Below are 18,679 nucleotides of genomic sequence, written 5' to 3'. Positions count from 1 at the left end.
TGTATCTCAGGTAAACACATTGATGAGGTGTTCCAGTATTTATTTTAGGTCTGTAGCAGCCTCAGAGGCTGCTGAGGTTCCACATCCCAGAGCTGGCTGTCCAGGTCTCTGGGCAGGGACAGAGGGCAGTGCTCGTTTCCCAGCTGGGTGTGTGTTCAAAGTGCATTCCCCAGCAGGGCTCTGGTGCTCTGGGTGAGCAGAGCAGCTGCTCTGACCCTGCAGGCTCTGCTGGGATCTCTCCAGCCTGGAGCTTTATTCCCTTTCCTGGGCCCTGGGTGGGGGTTCCAGAGCTGTGTCCCTGGGGTGGCTGCTGTCACATCAAGTGGCAATGACACAGCAGTGACAGGGGCCAGCTCCCTGCTGAGTTTCATTTCTTCTAGAGCCCTTTTCTCTCAAGGAAGTGCTTTCTGCAGTAGCTCAAGGTCTATTTATAGGCAGTGATAAAGATATATGTGCTGGGAGACCAACGTCATCCAGCCACTCACACCATCACATTTCAGCATGGAAACACTGATTAAACAAGAATGCAAACTTCTAAACTCCAGCCAGAGTCCTGCTTAAAGGATTCATTATATTTAAAGAATTCAAAAATAAAATGTGGCTTTGAGATTGATGCTGTGGCTAAATGTAACTTGTTTACCTCAACTGCTGTCACACTGTGATTTACTTAAAACTATTTAGGCCAGCATAATCAAAAGTCTCAAAAAGAAGAAGCACAAATAAAAACAAGCTCTATAAACCACTTGAAATGTAATCTAAGTTAATTTTTGTACAAAAATTATTCTTACTGTCCTAATTTTTTTTCTTCAGTCCTGTACTTTTTTGGAAAATGTTTGCTATTTGTAGCTGACAAAATTATCAGAACTGTGTCTGCAAAGGTTTATTTTGAGGCTCCATCAAGACATCCTGTTGTGCAGGATCCAATTTGCTAATGACTTTTAAATACCATTATTGTGGCTGTGGAGAGAGGAAGACATTTCATTTGATGTGCTCCTGAGAACAAATTTTACTCAGTACCTGGAAGAGAAGCAGTGGAAAATAACCAAGTTGTGAAATTGTCCACCTTCTGCTCCCTTCCACCAAGGTGAGTAAAGTACAATTTGTTTTTTCTTGAAGCAGCTTTCAAGCAGCCTCACAGCCCTGCCCTGTCCCCCCCTGGCTCCCTCAGCCCTCCAGTGACCACAGATTAGTTTGAACACCAGCACACGGAGCAGCTGCAGCTCAGCAACAGCAGCAACAGAGCAAAGCTGGCAAAACCCAAGTGTCAGATCACTGGGGGGGAAAAGTGCATTGAAATAAAGCACACCAATAGAAAACAGGCTGCTACAGGCTCTAGGAAGTCAGGTGAAGAAACCAAACCACAAAACTATTGCAAAAGTATGTTTTTTAAGAGCCCCTGAAGCCACAAAAAGCAGCCACTCCTTTGCAAGAAAAGTTATTTTCCTGCTGTGTCCAACCAGGCATGAATTACAAGAGTTTGGGCAGCCCAGTATTTAGGGGTGGCATTTCCTGAATGACCCACTCAGAAGAATGGCTGGGGTAACCCAGCAGCACCAGCTAATCAAATCATTTAACAAATGCTTCATGGGTATGCAAGTTTAAATCAAAACAAAAAAAATACAAAGCTGGTCTGGATTCCCTTCATACCAAATGAGACAACACCCCCAGGCCAAAAGCATTTCCACATTTCTCCACAAGCAGCGTTTTCTCCTCAGCCAGGTGCTCTCATTGCAGTGCTGACACTGGAGCCACTTTGTCCCCCCATCCTCTGTGCCTGGCTCCCTTCAGCACTACCAAACCCTCAGAAACTGGCCCAAGCAGTGGCTGCTACAATAATGAGCAGCTTTAAGTGCATACAGCAAGGTGTGGGATTGTGTGGTGAGAAGGAAACATTTTTAGCTTCCAAGGAAAAAATAATTCCTACTCATCACCTACAGGAGTGCAGAAAAAGCACCTTTGAGCGGTTTGGAAATAACAAGCAGTGTTTAAAAAACAGCTTTTAACTTCCAGCAGGATCCAGGGTATGCACTGGCACAGCTCCCAGCCTCAGCAGCTTGGGATTTGTCCTGCAGGTAGGGGTAAAAATGGGACAGCCTCAGCAGGGTCCCTCTAAAACTTCAGTCAAGACCCAAAATCTTTCAAAAACCCTCAAGCAACACACCCAGTTTCTAGTGCCCAGGTCTCAGAGAGGTAAAGAGGCAAACTTGCAAAAGCCTGGCACGAGGGATGATTAATGTACAACCCCAGGGGACTCAAAATACAGGAACAAGGGCGAGGGAAGGACCTGCAGAGCCTGCAGAACCCCACCCAGGGAAGGAAAAGGGACAGCAGTGTCCCCAGCACAACTCCCTGCATTGTGGCATTTTGCTGTTTTGTCCCGAGTCCCCTCCCTGGCAAGGTCTGACCCCGCTGGGTGATGCTCCCTGGGAACATCCCCAGCCAGAACAAGCTCCTGGGGCTCCAAGCACAGGGAAGCAGCAGCTCTGGAGCAGGCATAGCTGGAGTTCCACAGCTCTTCAAGCTACAAAACAGAGCGAATTCTTAGAAGAGCAGAGCTGAAGAGCTGCAGGTTTTACATAACACCTTCCCCTGCCCTCGCCCACCTGCACTGAGTCAGCACAGCAGCTTCTCCTCATCTGCACTTTCCCTTTTGTGCAGCTCATCCAATCTCTGCAGCCACCACAAACGGAAGGGATCAAGAAACAATTAAAAAAGGGATTTTCTTCCCTAACCACTTATTCCACACTAGGATTTCTGTTTCACATCGCTGCTAAAGCGACAGATACCACAGCAAATTACATCAGGTCTTTTCTGCCCTCTGACTCATATTCCTAAATAACTCTGGTTGACTCATCCCTCCTAACTTGGCTGAAATCTCAGATTTTCCTCTCTTAAAAATAAAAGGCTTTCTCCCTTCAGCTTCTCCAGGTGATTCTGAACATTCCCACTAATTGCAGGAAATCAGAAAAGGGTTTTTACCTGACAGCCAGCCCACCTACCTCATTGCCCTGATTACAACATGGAAAATTTACTGTGAGCAAACCCATCCTGCATCAGCTCCATACAAAATGGACTCGTTCTATCCAGTCACTAAAAACACAGCCAACAGATTTACTATGAATAATTAAAGCATTTTGCAATTTTATGTTCTACATCCACCTACAACTGTGTTTATGTTGCTACAGAAAAAAAGAAAAACACCATTAGGGTTGAAAATCATTAATGTAACTGCACCACGGAGCCACAGGGAGACAGGACACCAAGAGATATGCTATTTTATTTAAAATCAGAACACAGTAGATAACAGAAAGACTTATTATGCAAACAACTCCACTGTATGTTTCACAACTTGCTGGGCATATAAAACTGCCCCTGGTTAAGACAGTCCAGGATCACACAGAGGAACTGTTCAGGCACAGGACGACTCTGCCCCCTCTGAACTCCACCTCCAGCACGCAGCTCCACGTGAGGGTGAAACAATTGTTGGTTTGAGCTCTGTATCTATGTCATGATTCCAGTTTGAGAGGGCAGAGAAGTCCCAAGAGAGGTGGAGACTGAGGCTGTGCAGTTGGGGCAGGAATGGGGGTGGTCACCTCGACCAGCCAGTGCCCAGCTGCCTCCAGCAGCCCAGGGCAGCTCCTGCTCCTCCAGCAGCACAGAGGGGACCTGGCTGGATCAGCTATGCTGGAACAACCAACTCCACCTTCTCTGAGTGCAGTGAGACCCCCCCAGGGTCAGAGCTGCTCGCTGCAGTCAGTCCCAAGTCCAAGTCCAAGCTCACAGAACTGTGTACAAAAGACTGGCACAAATAACACTGCCCAAAGAGAGCATTTCAATGCTACCAACACTCTAAAGCCGTGTTACACATTGGACTGAAAGGATTTTTCTCCACTCCAATTGCTTTGGGGAAGTATTTGCTATTTGTAGCAGACATCAAAAATCCTTTTATATATATATATATAAAATTTTTTTTTTTGGCAAGCATCGTGAGCCACCCCCTCTCGAGTCTCAGCTTGCCTATGGCATTTTAATCTCACTATCTTATAAACAGTGCAAATTAGTACAATTCTAAACATCCTAGCCAGAGCAGAATTTATTTATTTAGCTATAACAGAACAGGAGAAGCTGTTGAAGGGCAACAGGTTGAAAGCACTGACACAGCTCTTGCCAGGTTAGTGTTTCATCAATTTGTTGCTGAAAGGACTGAACAGCTTTCCACAGTCATTCTTCTCCTTTACCCTTAAACATCACCAGCAGTCAAGTAAATATTTACAGTTTGTGTGCACACACACACACAAAATTAATGGCAAAACGTTTTCCACGAGCAGCTGGACTTCAGTTATGAGCTTGCAATAACTGAAACATCACATTAGTTACATCAGCTACGTTCAAACTTACCCATCAGTGAAGGCAACTAGAAGCTTACAAATAGCAGATACAGCTGTTTTTTCTGAAGTATGAGGGTCAGTTTTTTGTAGAAGTCAGTGCTCTTTAAGAGCCCTTAAACCAGAGTTAAGCAATGGCCATTCAAATGATAAAAATGCTAATATTCTAGAATTACAATCACAAGTAGTGATCCTAAGGCACATCAGCCACATGCATATGCAATAATGCATTGTTTTGCTTTCAGACAAAAAAAATTGCATTAGCTTTGTCTGTATTTAGTGTGCACAAGAGGTTGTTTTTTAGATAAAGTATCCCTGAAAGGTCATTGTTATCACAAAAGTTACCAAAAGACAGAAGATTTAACAAGTAGTAAAAATATTTTTGGACTACTAATACCAATAAAGTCTGATACATAAAATGCAGTGCAAATTCACAATACACTTATCCATCACCCCCATCACTTCTGAGGATTTCCAACCCTCAGAAAAAAAGTTGGCACTTGATAAGTGTAAAATATACCTGGTTGTTTTCATGAAATCTTAGTAAAACTGATTTTGGGAGTGTTTTAGAGTTTTTGTGTAGCAGGCTCAAAGTATGAATTTCTGTATTCAGACACCACCTTGGTAGCCCCCACCCACGTTAATTCTTTCTAGGACACAAAACCATTTCTACAGCAGACTCATGTTTAGCATCCAGATACAACAGCTGCCATCCAAATACCAGCACTAACAGCACAGCAAAGTTACTTTGAAACGAGTCATAATTAACCATGCTTATACAAAGCTTCAGTAAGAAAATAATACCAAGAAAAGATATCACACTATTAGAAAAAAAAAACAACCACATCCTGTACCACCACTAGATTACAGAAAAAACACACTTTGCAAACAAATCCAATGCACATTGCTTCACAAAATCCCCCATCTATAAAAGCTTGCCAGACTTGCACTGGGGAATTGGTTCAGATGCCAGTAACACTGACCAACCTTCTGCCCTTTGTCTGCAGAAGGCAAAACAAATCATATTTATATTTTCAGAATCAAGAGCTTCCTGTTATTAGCTTAATTTCAGATTAGTATTTGCTAACCACCACACTCCAGAGGAAATGATTAAGGGACAATTCAGGTCTTACATAAAGGAAAAAAAATAAGATATTCTATTCTGACTGATGTTTGTAGTACAAACTTCCAAACAATGTAGTGCATTCCAGGACAATGATACCAACAGGCTCTGAAATAACCAGGGGCTTTGACAGATTCTGGACTGATTGATAACAAATTCACAGACACATTCTGTGCAAACAGCAAGTTAAAATTTGCCTCCCCCAGAGCTGGATTAAAATACCAGCATGTGTCTGCACCTCAGGCTTCAAGAGTCACATCCAGAGTGAAATGTGAGCTGCCCTAAAAAGCCTCTCCCATCCAGGGGCTAAGTCAAGAAGGGATTCTGTAAAATGCAAACAAGCCACCATGGACTTCAAAAGGCTTTTTTTTTTTTGTCCCCTTGCAGAGAAACATTAACTGCAAATTCCAGATAGATACACATGCCCCAAACTGCAAAACAAAATGGGAAAGTTAAAAATAGTTCTGCTGAGTGAGAGACAGAGTTAAGAGGTAAAATGAAATTGTGGAAATTCAAGTGGGCAATTACATGTGAAAATCCAGTATTTGATTAAGAAAATACCCTGCCTAGATTCCTGGAATCACATGGTAGCAAAAGCTAAGCACCTGTGTAAAAAAATCATTTCTGTATCCAAGGTGTGGAAAAGGAGAAAAAAAAAAACAACCATTAGAAAGAGTCTTAACAGGCAAGGAAACAAAACTGCCTGGTAAAGTGTCTATAAAACCCTAAACTGGCTCTACAAACAGTTTAGTTTCATTTCAAGAGACCAGGACTTTGAGGGTATCAAGCTATTTAGGAGTGGGAGTAGTGCCTACTTTGATTACACACTGTCTAAGGTAACAACTGAAATGCAGAAATGAAACTCTTGTCATTTTCCCAAGGTGTTCTGACAGGAGTTTCAGCTCAGTGAGCTCTGAAAACGCCGTGCACCTGGCCCTGGAAGCAAAGGATGCCCAGGGGGCCCCTGGGCACAGCCCTGCCCAGCAGTCAGGTATGGTTGTTACCATCCCAGCAGTGCCACGGACACAGAATTCCTCAGAGAGACAAGCAGCTCCCTGTTTGCCACACACACATCCAGCTGCCATGGGAATTCATCAGGACACAGGAGGATGCTGATTTGCCATCACTAAGGAATTCAGGGCGTGACTCATTTGTAACTTCAGCAAATCCACTGCGAGTGCCTCCCCAGTCTGATGGATTTACAGAATTTAGACCTTATCACCTTCCTAGGAAAACCTCGTCCTCACTGACCTTTGCAAACAGACATCACCACATTTAGCAAAGCAATTGCAAACCTCTGTGCCACAGCTCGGCCCTGGTGCTCCATTGTGCAAAGAACAGAGGCTTCCCATTGCCTACAGCAAGTCTCTGATGGGGGAAAAGGAAATATAAGCACCAATACATAAGTCAGGCGCACCCAAATATTTACTGGAGGATGAAGCCAGGGTGTGGTGGAAGGCGAGGTGGTCTCTGGGGAAGAGGAGGAGGATAGGGTGGCACACACTGGGCTGGGTATCCCGGCTGTGGCAGCTGACTCGTGGGCTGAGCTGCTCCCGGCCGAGGCGGGAGGGGAGGGTAGGGAGCACCTGGGTAAGGAGCTGGTCCTGAGCTCATGGCTGCGGTGAAGGGAGTGGGGAAACGTCCTGCAGGGCCGGAGGGAGGCGGGGGAGGCGGGATCCGCCGGGGCACCACGGAGGGAGGAGGGTTTGCATCCGCCTTGTAGGGATCCGCAGGGGCGGGCGTGGGCTCGGGCAGCCGGGGCTGCGCCGGCGGAGCAGCCGGAGCGAGTCTCTGTCCCTTCAGCACCATCTCCTGCAGCTTCTCGATCTTCACCCGGCGCAGGTGAGCCAGCTTCCGCTTGCTCTGGTACTCGTCGATGAAGGAATCCAGTGGTATTTCACCATCAAGGAACCTCTCTGCCATGTTCTGTCAAATACAGAACATTCTCTTAGGAAACAGCCTACTGCAACAGAATCTAAATGGCTCACATCCCGAAAATAGCATCATTTTGCCTGTGATTTTCCAGCTGGCATATGGAAGATGACTGGCATACTGAAGAATTCTGAGCAGAACTTTGAGTTAGTTATTACTCAGAGGCACTGAGAGTTAAATATCACTTTTGCATAAATTTATACTGAACTAACAGCGGTAAAAACATCTGAATCTCGCTCTGAGCATTCCCCTGATCACCAGAGATGGGAACAAACCAGGTCCAGCAGCTTCCCAGATTGCCAGCTAAGCTGAATTACAGCTCAGTGCTGCCTGAATGCCAACAGAAACACTGGGAACTCTCTGAGACTCAGCACAGAGATTATTGTTAAGTCAGGTTTAAGACTCACCCTCACTTGTGGCTTTGGGTAAATGATGTTTAATAATTGAGAGCTGAACAAACATCAAATCACAAAATTCAGCTTGTCCTGGGAATGTCTTCTTACAATCACAACTCGAGGCTAATAAGCAAATTTTTTACTCTTGATTAATTACAGAAAATTCCTCGATGCAAATCAGCAAACAAAACCAAACACTCCCATCATTCTGAAGTCAGATCACCCTTCAAGCACTTGTGCCACAGCAAGTGGTGACCCCTGGCACCTGCACAGACACACTGAAATCACAATGGAATATTTCACCAGAAACACTGGAGGAAAAGCAGCACAGTTTTTTTATTAGGCTACTAACTGACATTTATTATGAAGTAATACATATACCAGGCAAGCCCCATTAAAAAAAAGATTGCACATTTGAAGTTTGAAGGCAAAGCCAAGGAACTAAGGGGCTTGCCTACCTTTTCTAAAAAGGTGCACTTTCTCTCTTGAACTTCAGAGATGTCAAGAGTAAAAAACTACTCAGATTAAAAAAAGAAATAAAATTGTTGGAATCAAACAGCTGTTCCCTGAAATTCAAAGCAGAGACAAGACCCTGTTCTTAAGGCTTCTCCTTAATCTGTCTCATGCTCAGCTCACTGCAGCCATGGACATGGAAGGTTCTGGCAATGTGGGAGAGGCAGAATTGGGGTGTTCTGTCAGTACCTCTGTGTCTTCCTCAATCTTGGCCCCCTCGGCCTGCAGCAGTGCCAGCAGGGTCTCCAGGGAAGCATTACTGGATTGTCTGTCTGCAAAGGCACAGGAAGGACACAAAATGACAGCAGGCTCTAAGTGACTCAAACACACAGCAACCTCTAAGGCACATCTGCACAAGCAGCAGGCTCTGCATCCTGCACAGGATGCTTACAACAAGAAATATATTTTGAATTTCAGGAATATTGTCAGAGTGCAAAGAGCTGAAATTTAATTCCAATTATATATTTATAATATTGAAAGGAGTTCAGCAAATGCAGTATCAGATGTACAATATAATTCAGTGTGAAAGTTAAATGTAATATGCCATTTGATTTATAAATAGTCACTGAAAATTCCAAGTATTTTGCTCTTTAGCAAGGTAAATGAAGTAGACAATTTAGAGATGAGTAGGTCAAGAGCAGGTAGGTGACAGGAAGAATCCACAGTATCTGTTACTAGATGTGGCAGTCACTTAATAAATCATCAGAAGTGTGATCTATTTCAGCACTACACAAGAATGACATCTCACTTTGTACCCTAATTCACAGCTAAAAATGAGACACCAAAAACCAAACAACAAACAGACAAGAGATTTACATTCACTTAGAAAACAGCAAATCATAATTGTCACCAGCCAGTGTTACCTAGTTTTGTTTTCTTTATCTGGTATGCTTCAAAAAGAACTTGCAGCTCTTGGTATTTCTCAGTCAGATTTGATTTCAGAGACTCCAGCTTTGGCTGGTACAGGAGATTTCCTTCTGCCAGACTGCGGTTGCTGGCAAGAGTCATGTCCTTGCTGTGCTGAACATTTTGGGCCTGGATAGAAATTAAAAACAAAACAAAACAAAAAAAGTGTGTGAAATGACAGGGAGATTATTAAGCAAGACAAAATGAGAATTTGAAAACTTTTAAATAAACAACAAAAGTGAGCTCTGTGTAAGAATTAGTGCTGTGGCAATGGACAGCAATGATGAACAAATGATGAGCACTGACAGATAAAGCAACAGCTCTTGAAAAAATCTGAACTCCAGCAGTGAGATACAATGAGTGCAGAAGAATATCATCCTTTATCTTGTTAAAGTGTAAAAAATGAGGATGGCATCGTGACTGTTCCTTCTCCAGAATATTCTTCCCCAACTGTGTTACACCAATCCTGGATTAATGCCAAAACTTTCATTTTTTCAGTTTAATCCTTCTGCTTAACAGTTCCTAGCCTGAAGAAAAACTGACAATTTTCACACACCCAAGATTCAGCCAGACTCCAGTTTGCTCACACTCACACATGATTTTATCAGGAGAGCCTTCAGGAGCTCTGGGAGAGCTCAGTGTTTGCAGAGTCTGCCCTGGGTGTCACATTAGATTCATTAAAATATTCAGACATCAAAAGGGGGAAAAAAAACACAACCAAGGGATTTGATTTCAGGCTGAATCAACAAGTGGAATATTCCTCCTGGGGCACAACAGACTAATTCTACTGAGCTGCCTTCCACACCAACAGAATTTGGTAGATTTTTGTGAGCTCCTCCATCCAGGAGGGCCATTCCTGCCCCTTCCAGCCCAGGTTATCCCAGGTTACTCAGCTGCAGCTGCTCCCATTTACAGCCTCTGCAGTCTGTGCAAACAGAAGCACAGACCTTGCTCCTGCCACACTTCTGGGTGGACAGAGCCACATCCCAGGAACAGGAAAAGAGAAAACCCAAATGAGCTGTTTAAAAGCATCAAAATTCAGGTGTTTTTCCAAGCACAGCAATGTCTTTGAGAGCAATTACTTCCTTTTGAAATATTTACATGCTACTTTAATTTCCTAAATTCAGTACTAGCTTGGTGTTACTCAAACACACCTTTGTCCCCAGATAGGGCTCTTCAAAAACCAAAGCTTTACTCTCAACCCTGTTCTTGCCAAATCACTTAAAAACCCAACAACCAAGGATAATGCAGAGCCCTAAACTCTACACCAATCCCAATTCTACCCCAAATTGTGAAATTCAGAAATCACATTTCCAATATTGTTTTGTCTTCTCAAGCCCAAACAAGCATGCAGTCCTGTGCTTGTATTCAGTGTGGATCCTTTCAAAGAATAAAAAGAAAAATGCTCTTCTTACCTTTGAATCTAATGCAAAATAATTTAAATTAAACTGGTTTCCATTTGTTTATTCTCATACAACCTGATTCTGTTAGGACTGTTGCTTTCAGAAAGCTGAAGTCCCCCTATTTTACATTTTTTAAAAAGAATGATGAAGGGAACTAAAATGTACAGGATTTTACAGCTTAATTAGTGGCATCCAACTCTGACCACCCTCCTGCCACCACCACAAGTTTTGTTACTTGCTGGCTCCTGAACTGCCAGCCAAGGCAAATTGTGTGCAAAAAGATTGATGGGTTCTGGTGCCTCTTCACCATTTTAATGAGCTCACTACTTCCTCACCCAGCAGATTCAGTATTTTCACTGCTTGGGAGGTTGATATTCCCCTGTCAAAGCAGGTGCACAGACCAGTTTAATGAGTGAACTTTGACCTCTCTTTAGGATGAAGAAGATGCATATTTACTCAGGGCAGAAAAAAACCTATAAACCTTTCCAGAGCACAAATACCAGGAAAATAAAACTTTTATTAAAATTATTTATAGTCATGAGGAAAAAGCAGAACTCCAGATAAGCAGAGTAAGAAGAGACTTCCTGAAGTCAGGTGGGACTTTGGTGATGTTGTCCCTGTCTCAAGTGTCAGAATATTTCTCAACAGGACCCCAGGCAGGAGGAGGAAGAAACAAATTCCTAACCTAATAATGATCTGCTGAATAACTTTACTTTTAAATAATTTCAAATGTGTGAAGATGAGGAAATATCACTGTGGCATGATCTGACTTGCAAAAATAAGAAAAACATGACTAATACTACCTGCCTACATTCTAAGGCTGAGTGACATCCTGTCCTTTGTAACTGATATCTAATAATTACAGACCAGACTAAACTTCAGCAAAGTCTTAAAAATACTTGTTTTAAACTGAAAAAGTTATTTGTAATTGTAAGTTAGACTACTTGAAATTACACAGGACTTAGTGACTAAACCTTTTCCATATCAGAGCACTTCTGAGAAGGGTATATTTTTTCTAATAGAAGTTGATAAAAAATGCTAATTGGCACTTAATGATGAATTAAAATGTCACTCCTGAAGTCTTCACTTCCAGCATTGGTCTGTGTCAAATTTCTTTTAACAATGCACACTTGGAGAGATGAGAAATTTGAATCTCACCCAAAACCACGGGAAGAACCAACTCCTCCAATACAAAGCAAATTTAGGAATGATGTTTAATGAAACTTGAGGAGCTGGTGAAGACCCATCCACTTGTTTCAGGATATTGAAACATTTAATGGCACTGAAAGAATTTTGAAGTCTGTGAATTCTGTTTCACAACAAACAGAACAGATACAATCCCAGAGCAATGCAACTTGAATACAGTCACAATTTATAAACCAGAATAATCTCTGTAATTGATGTTAAAGTCTGTGTACAAACTTTACAGCAACAGTTCTGCTACACTTGCAAGTTAATTTGAGGAATCAGAAAGCAAACACTAAAATTTGCCTAAAGAGTGCTGTAGAAAAGCTTTAAAATCATTTAAAACTACAAAAAAACCAGCTGCAAAATCATCCAAGGGTCAAAGGCACAGTCCAGCATGAGCAGTCTATTAAGATTATCAGTGTAGAACAAAGCATGCTTTCAGCATCCATTCACAGCTTTCCACAAGACAAAAGCTGGGGAACGAATAAATCCAACAAAAGGTATTTTGTTGTCACATGTGACAAAAATGTGTGTTAGCAGGGAACTGCTCCTGCACTGCCTCTTCACCTGCCCACTGGAAGTGCAAGGAAAAAAAGTTATTCAGAGATAAAAGTCAGGAGCATGGGACTCCAGCAGAATTCCTAACAAGACTCCTGAGGTCATGAGCACTTCAACAGGCAGGAAATGTTAATCTGAAACCAGATGAAAATACCAGTCAGGATCACGAGACACAACGAGACAGGACAATATTAAAGAGAATATATGACTTTTTTTTTAACTGCTAAGCTCTCACTATGAATTCTGAATGGGACAAATGGAACAACCATGCTGAGCTGCTTATAAGGGGATTTTCATGGTACAAGGATTGCTCATTCCTGAGCAGAGCACTCAACACCAAACTGTGCAGCAAGAAAATGAAGCCATGGACACACAGAGGTTGTTAAAAGCAAAAGTCACGGTTTAAGAATCACTTGAAAACTTAGGCTGCTTAAAAAATGAATTTCTTTAATGGACATAATTTGAATAATTTTATTCAAGGATTTATTTAATGAGCATTTCCAAGAGCAGGCAGCAGCAACTGCTTTGGGAATTGAGAGTCTACTACTTTTATGAACTGCAGCTTTGTTTCATCCCACTTTTAAAAAGGGAAGAGAAAAAAAAGCTGGTTAAAATTAAACCAGAACTAGTACTAGCTTAGCAACATTCATACTATAAATGTTGATCCCTTACTCCAAAATAATGGTTTGCAGCAAAAGTTATTTGTGTAAAACGTCTCTGAGCAGCGTCACCGCTTCATCCCAAAGCACATTCCCAGAGGAGCTGCCTCTGAGAAACTGAGCAATCCTGACTGCCCACAAAGTCCATCAAGAGCTGCTATAATTATAATTATAAGCTTGCTCTGGCCAGCACCACAGTGAGGAGTCTCTTGGTACCTTCTAGAAAAAGTCTCTTAAGGAGCTATAAATAAAAAGCAGCTTTGTGTGGCACTGCTTTAATTGCTTTATACACAGGACACATCCATGTTAGTTTTAGATTTCTCCAGCCTGTATCATTCCCACATTCTCTTTCACTTACACATACTTGTAAATTAAGACTAAAATATGCAGCCACACTGTAGAAGCACAAAGATGCACATTTGGAGTGTCAAATTAACCCCTGAAAGAGGAGCTGACAGGTGCAGAGTAGGAGCAGAGACTTCTTTCACACAAGATTTAGGAGTGCTTTTCATCAAGGACTCGTGAATAATAATACACCCCCTAACAACATCTGTTCTGCAATAAATATTAAAACATACTGCAAAGTAATTAGATTGGCTAAATTTAGCTCTTCTGATTACTTAAAAATGACAAAATAAAGCCTAGAAGGTAAGCTGCAGTTCCTAGACATTTCTTGCAGAGGCAAGACACTCAGCACTGCAATTTGCACTCATCAAACACAGACAGGTTACTCATTTGATGCTCAGCTAGAAAAGAAAAATCTGTAGTTGTCACCAAGTCTAATTCCTAACTTTGCAACTAAATTTCATGTTTGGCCAACAAGAACATGACCACTTGCACAATGTGGTTTTAGGACAGGAGTAGGAATCCAAGAAATCTGGGCACAAATGCACATAGTTTAAACTTGGACTTTCTGCCCTGCAAGATCTTTTCAATCAGCTTCTGAGAAAAGGACTATGCTCAAAAAATTCCTTTTGTGCTTGCCAGTGTACTCTGAAATGCTGGAATGAGAAGAAGGCAATACATTTCTTGATTTCACATAATTAAGGTATTGAAAAGCAAGTAATTTTTGGCCATGGAATCTTAGCAGTCAGCAACACAATACTGCACTGTCACAGAAGTAATGTTCCAGGAGATAAAAAGAAAATTCACTTTCACAGGGAAATTCATCAAATCATCACCAGTGTCAGGTCACAAATTGTCTCATCTGTGCTTTTTAGAGTTATCTCACTGAGACTGACTTTTATAAACAAATTGCTTTTATGACCCTGCCGTGGCAGGGGGTTTGGAACTGAATGATCTTTCAGTTCAAATCATCCTGTGATTGCCTATTTCATGAATGCTGTACATGCAGCACAGAGATCAACCTGAAAGGATGATAAAAAAAACCCTCCTCATTTTTAAACGACTGGCAGTACCAGACAAGGAGTTTCCTTCCTCTTTCTCACAGACAAAACGTTCGTTGTTCGAGCCCGGAGGCTGCAAACCCAACCTGAGGGGCAGGAGAAGTGGCAGCTCAGCCCTGATGTCACAGTGTCACACACCTGGGGACACACGTGCAGGACATGCTGCAAGGACACACACACACACAGACACACACCCCCACAAGTCCTGCTCAAATGCCACACAGGAACACATTCCCTGTAAGGATGGAAGTGCCTATTTTTAGCTGTTTGCAAGAAAGCCAAGTGGTTTTTCCAAATCCTCCCCCTTTGTGAACAAAACATTGGGGTTTGAGCTGGGTTTCCCCCAGCAACAATGAGAACAATGGGTTTTTTTCAATTATGGAAGAATCAGCTTTAACCAACTTTGCCACTGTGACCTCAGAGAAGTGACTCCAGAATTGTAATTTAACTGGCATGTCACAGTAAAATTAGGAATGTAAGGATTTTGGAATAACCCTACAAGCTGGATACATATGAGTGACAGCCAAGCAGCAGTGAAGTCACCACAGTGCCTCCTTAATGTTCAGGATTTCCCTCTCTCCCTCTTCCTGCCACACACTTCCCAGTGAAAACTCAGGTCTCAGCAGCACATGCAATAAACAATTCAGTGAAGGCAAAAACAGAACGAGGAAGAAATATTCAAGTATGGCCAATTCCTTCCAAGATGGGTAAACACATTTCTAGTTGAACAGACTCCAGCAAAAGCCTCCACATCCAATAAAAGAGGATTACAGCAGACAGCAGCACAGCCCTGTTTCCACACAGCCTGAGCACCTTCAAACCTGGCCACACTTTCCAAACACCACAAAATATTCCCTCGGGCCCAGGGAACTTTACTCTACAATTTAAAAGCCTTAAGATGCCAATGAAAGAGGAAAACCTGAGGGTCAAATTGAGAACATGGGCTGGTTGTGTAGTGAGGGAGGATCTTTTCTACCAAGAAAATATATGGTTTTCTGTCACTTCTGACCTACAGTCTTAAGACCAGACTGACAAATAAATAATAATAAAGAGCCCACCAAGCCAGGCCTTGTGCTCGTGTCCCTTGTCAGAGGTCACACCAGAACCAGCAGCACTGCACCCGTTCTCATCTTTACCAAGTTAAGCCCATTATAACCCGCTGAGTTTCCTTAAATAGTTTTTATTCAGCAGGGTGTTCCTGCCCCCAGCAAACCACGGGGCCTCCAAGAACTCTCTGCATGCTCCACTTTCCACAGCACCGCCTGCTTCTTCTAAGTTCTCAAAATATATAAGCTCCCACGGAAAGTTCTTATGGCTGCCCCACTCTCAGATCTGCTGGCACAAAGTTCAAAATCCAAAGTGTCACATAACACAGCAAATAAATTCCCCAGGACACCTCATCAACTCAGCCCCAGCCTTCAGTGGGCCTCTCCATGGGTAATACTTTGACAATTTGGCTCAAGGTGATCCAAAAAAATTTCCTCAGAAGCACCAAAAGGGCCAGAACCTTAGTTTGAGGGAACACAATTATAATTTATTTAACTTAATAAACTAAGCTTCTTTCTCAAGAACATGTTGCCACTGCTTTTCTTCTCCTGAGGCTTTTGTCCTCTAATATGACAAAAAAAAAAAAAAAAATTAAAAAAAGAAAACATCACCCCAATAAATAAAGGACCCAGAGAAGCAGAGCACATATTTCTCTTTCAAAGTTTTCACACATATAGTTTCCTCTTATTCTCTCTTATCTGACTAAGAGTGAGATTCTTTCAGGCACATCTGCGGCCAAATGAACCCAGAACAGTTTCGTATCTGAACTGTAGCACCCAGTGTCCACTGACACACAGAAAAACCAGTTAAAGACAACCCCAGCCGGAGGAAGAAAACAGGCTCCTATTTTATTTTAAGAGTCACGAATCCAAAAGCACGACTTAGAGCCTGATGCACTGACAAAGACACTTCAAATAGGCAAAACAAGCAGCAGAAAAGCCTGACAGCCCTCGCTGCGCCCAGCATACCAACGGGGGCACACAGAAATCTCTTTCACATTGTTTTGAATTCACCCAGGCAAAATCCTTCACCGCGGCCAAGGCACAAAACAAGGGCTGTGCGAACGGAAAAGCAGATCCCACCTCCGGGCCGTCAGTGCCTCCTAATTCAGTGGTTGAATTAATTTAATTTAGCGTTTTCAGCCCGCCGAGCCCTCACCCTTCCTAGGGCACCCAGCGGGCAGCGATCCCCCCGCCGCGGGCCGAACAAAGGCCGGGAGGGCTGGGAACGAGGGCTGGGAACGAGGGCCGGGGGCGGCAGGGAACGGGAGCCAAGGAAGGACCGCCAGCGCTTCCCGCAGCCCCGGGGGCTCCTCACGCACCGGCAGCTCCACGGCGGGGCCGAGACCGCCCGGCGGCTCCGGGGAGCCACGAACCCCCCCAGGAGCGAGCGGCACCGGGGACCCTGCGGGCTGAGGGGGGCGGCTCGAGGAGAGGCCGCGGCCGGGGAGTAGGAGGCAGCCCCTCACCTCTTCCATCTCGCGGGCCATGTCCTGGAGCTGCTCCTCGTCGTCCAGCAGCGCGCTGAGCTCCTGCAGGCTCAGCGCCTCCAGGCGCCGCACGTCCAGCGCCATCCCGGCCCCGCCGCCGTTCCCGCCCCGGCCCCGGACCGGAAGTGCCGCCGCGGTCTCGCCCCGGCCCGGCGGGCACCGCCCTCAGCGCCCCCTGCCGGGGGGGCGTGTCGGGGCGTACCACGGGGGCTGCGCGGCGGGAGGGGGGCGCTGCTGGACGGAACCAAAGGGGCCTGGGGAGGGGGGCCGCGGTGGCTGAGGGGAGTTTGTGTGAGGGGAGCCCCTGTGAGGAGCCTGTGAGGGGAGCCCTTGTGAGGGGGTGAAGGCCCTTGAGGGGTCTGTGAGGGGGTGAAGCCCCTGTGAGGGCTCAGTGGGTGAAGCCCCTGTGAGGAGTCTGTGAGGGGAGCCCCTGTGAGGGGGTGAAGCTCCTGTGAGGGCTCAGTGGGTGAAGCCCCTGTGAGGAGTCTGTGAGGGGAGCTCCTGTGAGGGGGTGAAGCCCCTGTGAGGAATCTGTGAAGGGAGCCCCTGTGAGGGGGTGAAGCCCCTGTGAGGGGTCTGTGAAGGGAGCCCCTGTGAGGGGGTGAAGCCCCTGTGAGGGGTCTGTGGGTGAAGCCCCTGTGAGGGCTCAGTGGGTGAAGCCCCTCCATGGGGCTGAGCCCCGCACAGAGCGAGCTTTGTGGGCTGCTCTCATGTGAGGCGCTCAGGGCTCTCGGAGTCCCGAGGGATCAGTCATTGAGGTTGGAAAAGCCCTCTGAAGTCACCGGCTCCAGCTTGTGACCGATCACCACCTTCTCCACCAGACCACAGCGCTGAGTGCTGCGTCCAGTCTTTCCTTGCACACCTCCAGGTATGGGGACTCCACCACTTATATTATTTAGGTTAAAAATAGTTAAAAATCATATCTGTCCAGGTTTTGGTGCTAGATAATTGCGTCTATCTTAAGCACTTTCTTCTTTAACGGTGAAGGTCAATAAATAATCTGTCAAAGATGTGTTTCACAGTAAATTTAAATACTTTTGAAATGCAATGTAGTAAAAACTGCGTCAATTAAACCACCATATATTTTGTTCTTCTGATTCTTATCTAGTCATGTCACCAGCACTGGAGGAGGCAGTGTGTGGTAACCCTGCGGAGCAGCAGCTCCCCAATTACTGCTGCTGTTAGCAGAGCTGATAAAGACAATTATGCCTGGAAACAATTAATTGTGTTAAAAGAGCCTAAGATATATGCATCACTTGGCATGCACCACCTTCCTGGCCTGCTTTTGTCCCTACGTAGGTGTGGGTGTGTGTATTATTTCCGTGTGTGTAACTCTGGAGAGAGAGCCAAAAGGAGCCAGGAGCCAAGGGAGCAGGGAATGGCCACGTGGTCCTTGTCCTTTGGTGCTGATGTTTTTGATCTAACTGGGAAAAAAAAAATCCATATGGTGACCGAATACAATTGTGATGCAATGAAGTTGCAGTCACACTCAGGAAGTGACCCAGCAGTTCCTGGCAGGACACTCTGATGACGGGACAGCTTTATGGTTGTCCTTTTGTCCTATAACTAAACTCGGCTCCCCACGCCTCTCACCCTCACAGAAGGCCTCTTTGTCATTATTATCCACAGGGAATAACCACCAGCAAGGTGACCCTGCTAGAGGAAGCCTTCCAGG

General features: G+C 44.4%; 1 protein-coding gene across 1 annotated transcript; it reads right to left on the bottom strand.

Moving 5' to 3' along the window:
• Nucleotides 1–3,259: 3,259 nt before the first annotated feature.
• Nucleotides 3,260–17,120, bottom strand: VPS37B (VPS37B subunit of ESCRT-I). The gene is made up of 4 exons (XM_033075974.2): nucleotides 16,984–17,120; nucleotides 9,212–9,383; nucleotides 8,538–8,620; nucleotides 3,260–7,434 (listed from the first exon to the last, which is right to left on the bottom strand). The coding sequence occupies exons 1-4, from the start codon at nucleotides 17,086–17,088 to the stop codon at nucleotides 6,934–6,936; spliced, it is 861 nt and encodes a 286-aa protein (XP_032931865.1). The 5' UTR covers nucleotides 17,089–17,120; the 3' UTR covers nucleotides 3,260–6,933.
• Between the last annotated feature and the right edge of the window lie 1,559 nt (nucleotides 17,121–18,679).

This window comes from Catharus ustulatus, chromosome 18 (assembly GCF_009819885.2).
Source record: "Catharus ustulatus isolate bCatUst1 chromosome 18, bCatUst1.pri.v2, whole genome shotgun sequence".
Classification (NCBI taxonomy): Eukaryota; Metazoa; Chordata; class Aves; order Passeriformes; family Turdidae; genus Catharus; species Catharus ustulatus.
Note: the sequence above shows the minus strand (reverse complement) of the source record. Positions and strands in the feature narration are given on the sequence as shown.

Bases quoted from the DNA above. Each gene is read 5' to 3' on its own strand.
- VPS37B (XM_033075974.2), bottom strand. From the start codon at position 17,088: ATGGCGCTGGACGTGCGGCGCCTGGAGGCGCTGAGCCTGCAGGAGCTC. The intron at 9,384-16,983 runs GTGAGGGGCTGC...ATTTCTATCCAG, and splicing joins TGGCCCGCGAGATGGAAGAG to GCCCAAAATGTTCAGCACAG. The intron at 8,621-9,211 runs GTAACACTGGCT...GTGCCTTTGCAG, and splicing joins GATAAAGAAAACAAAACTAG to ACAGACAATCCAGTAATGCT.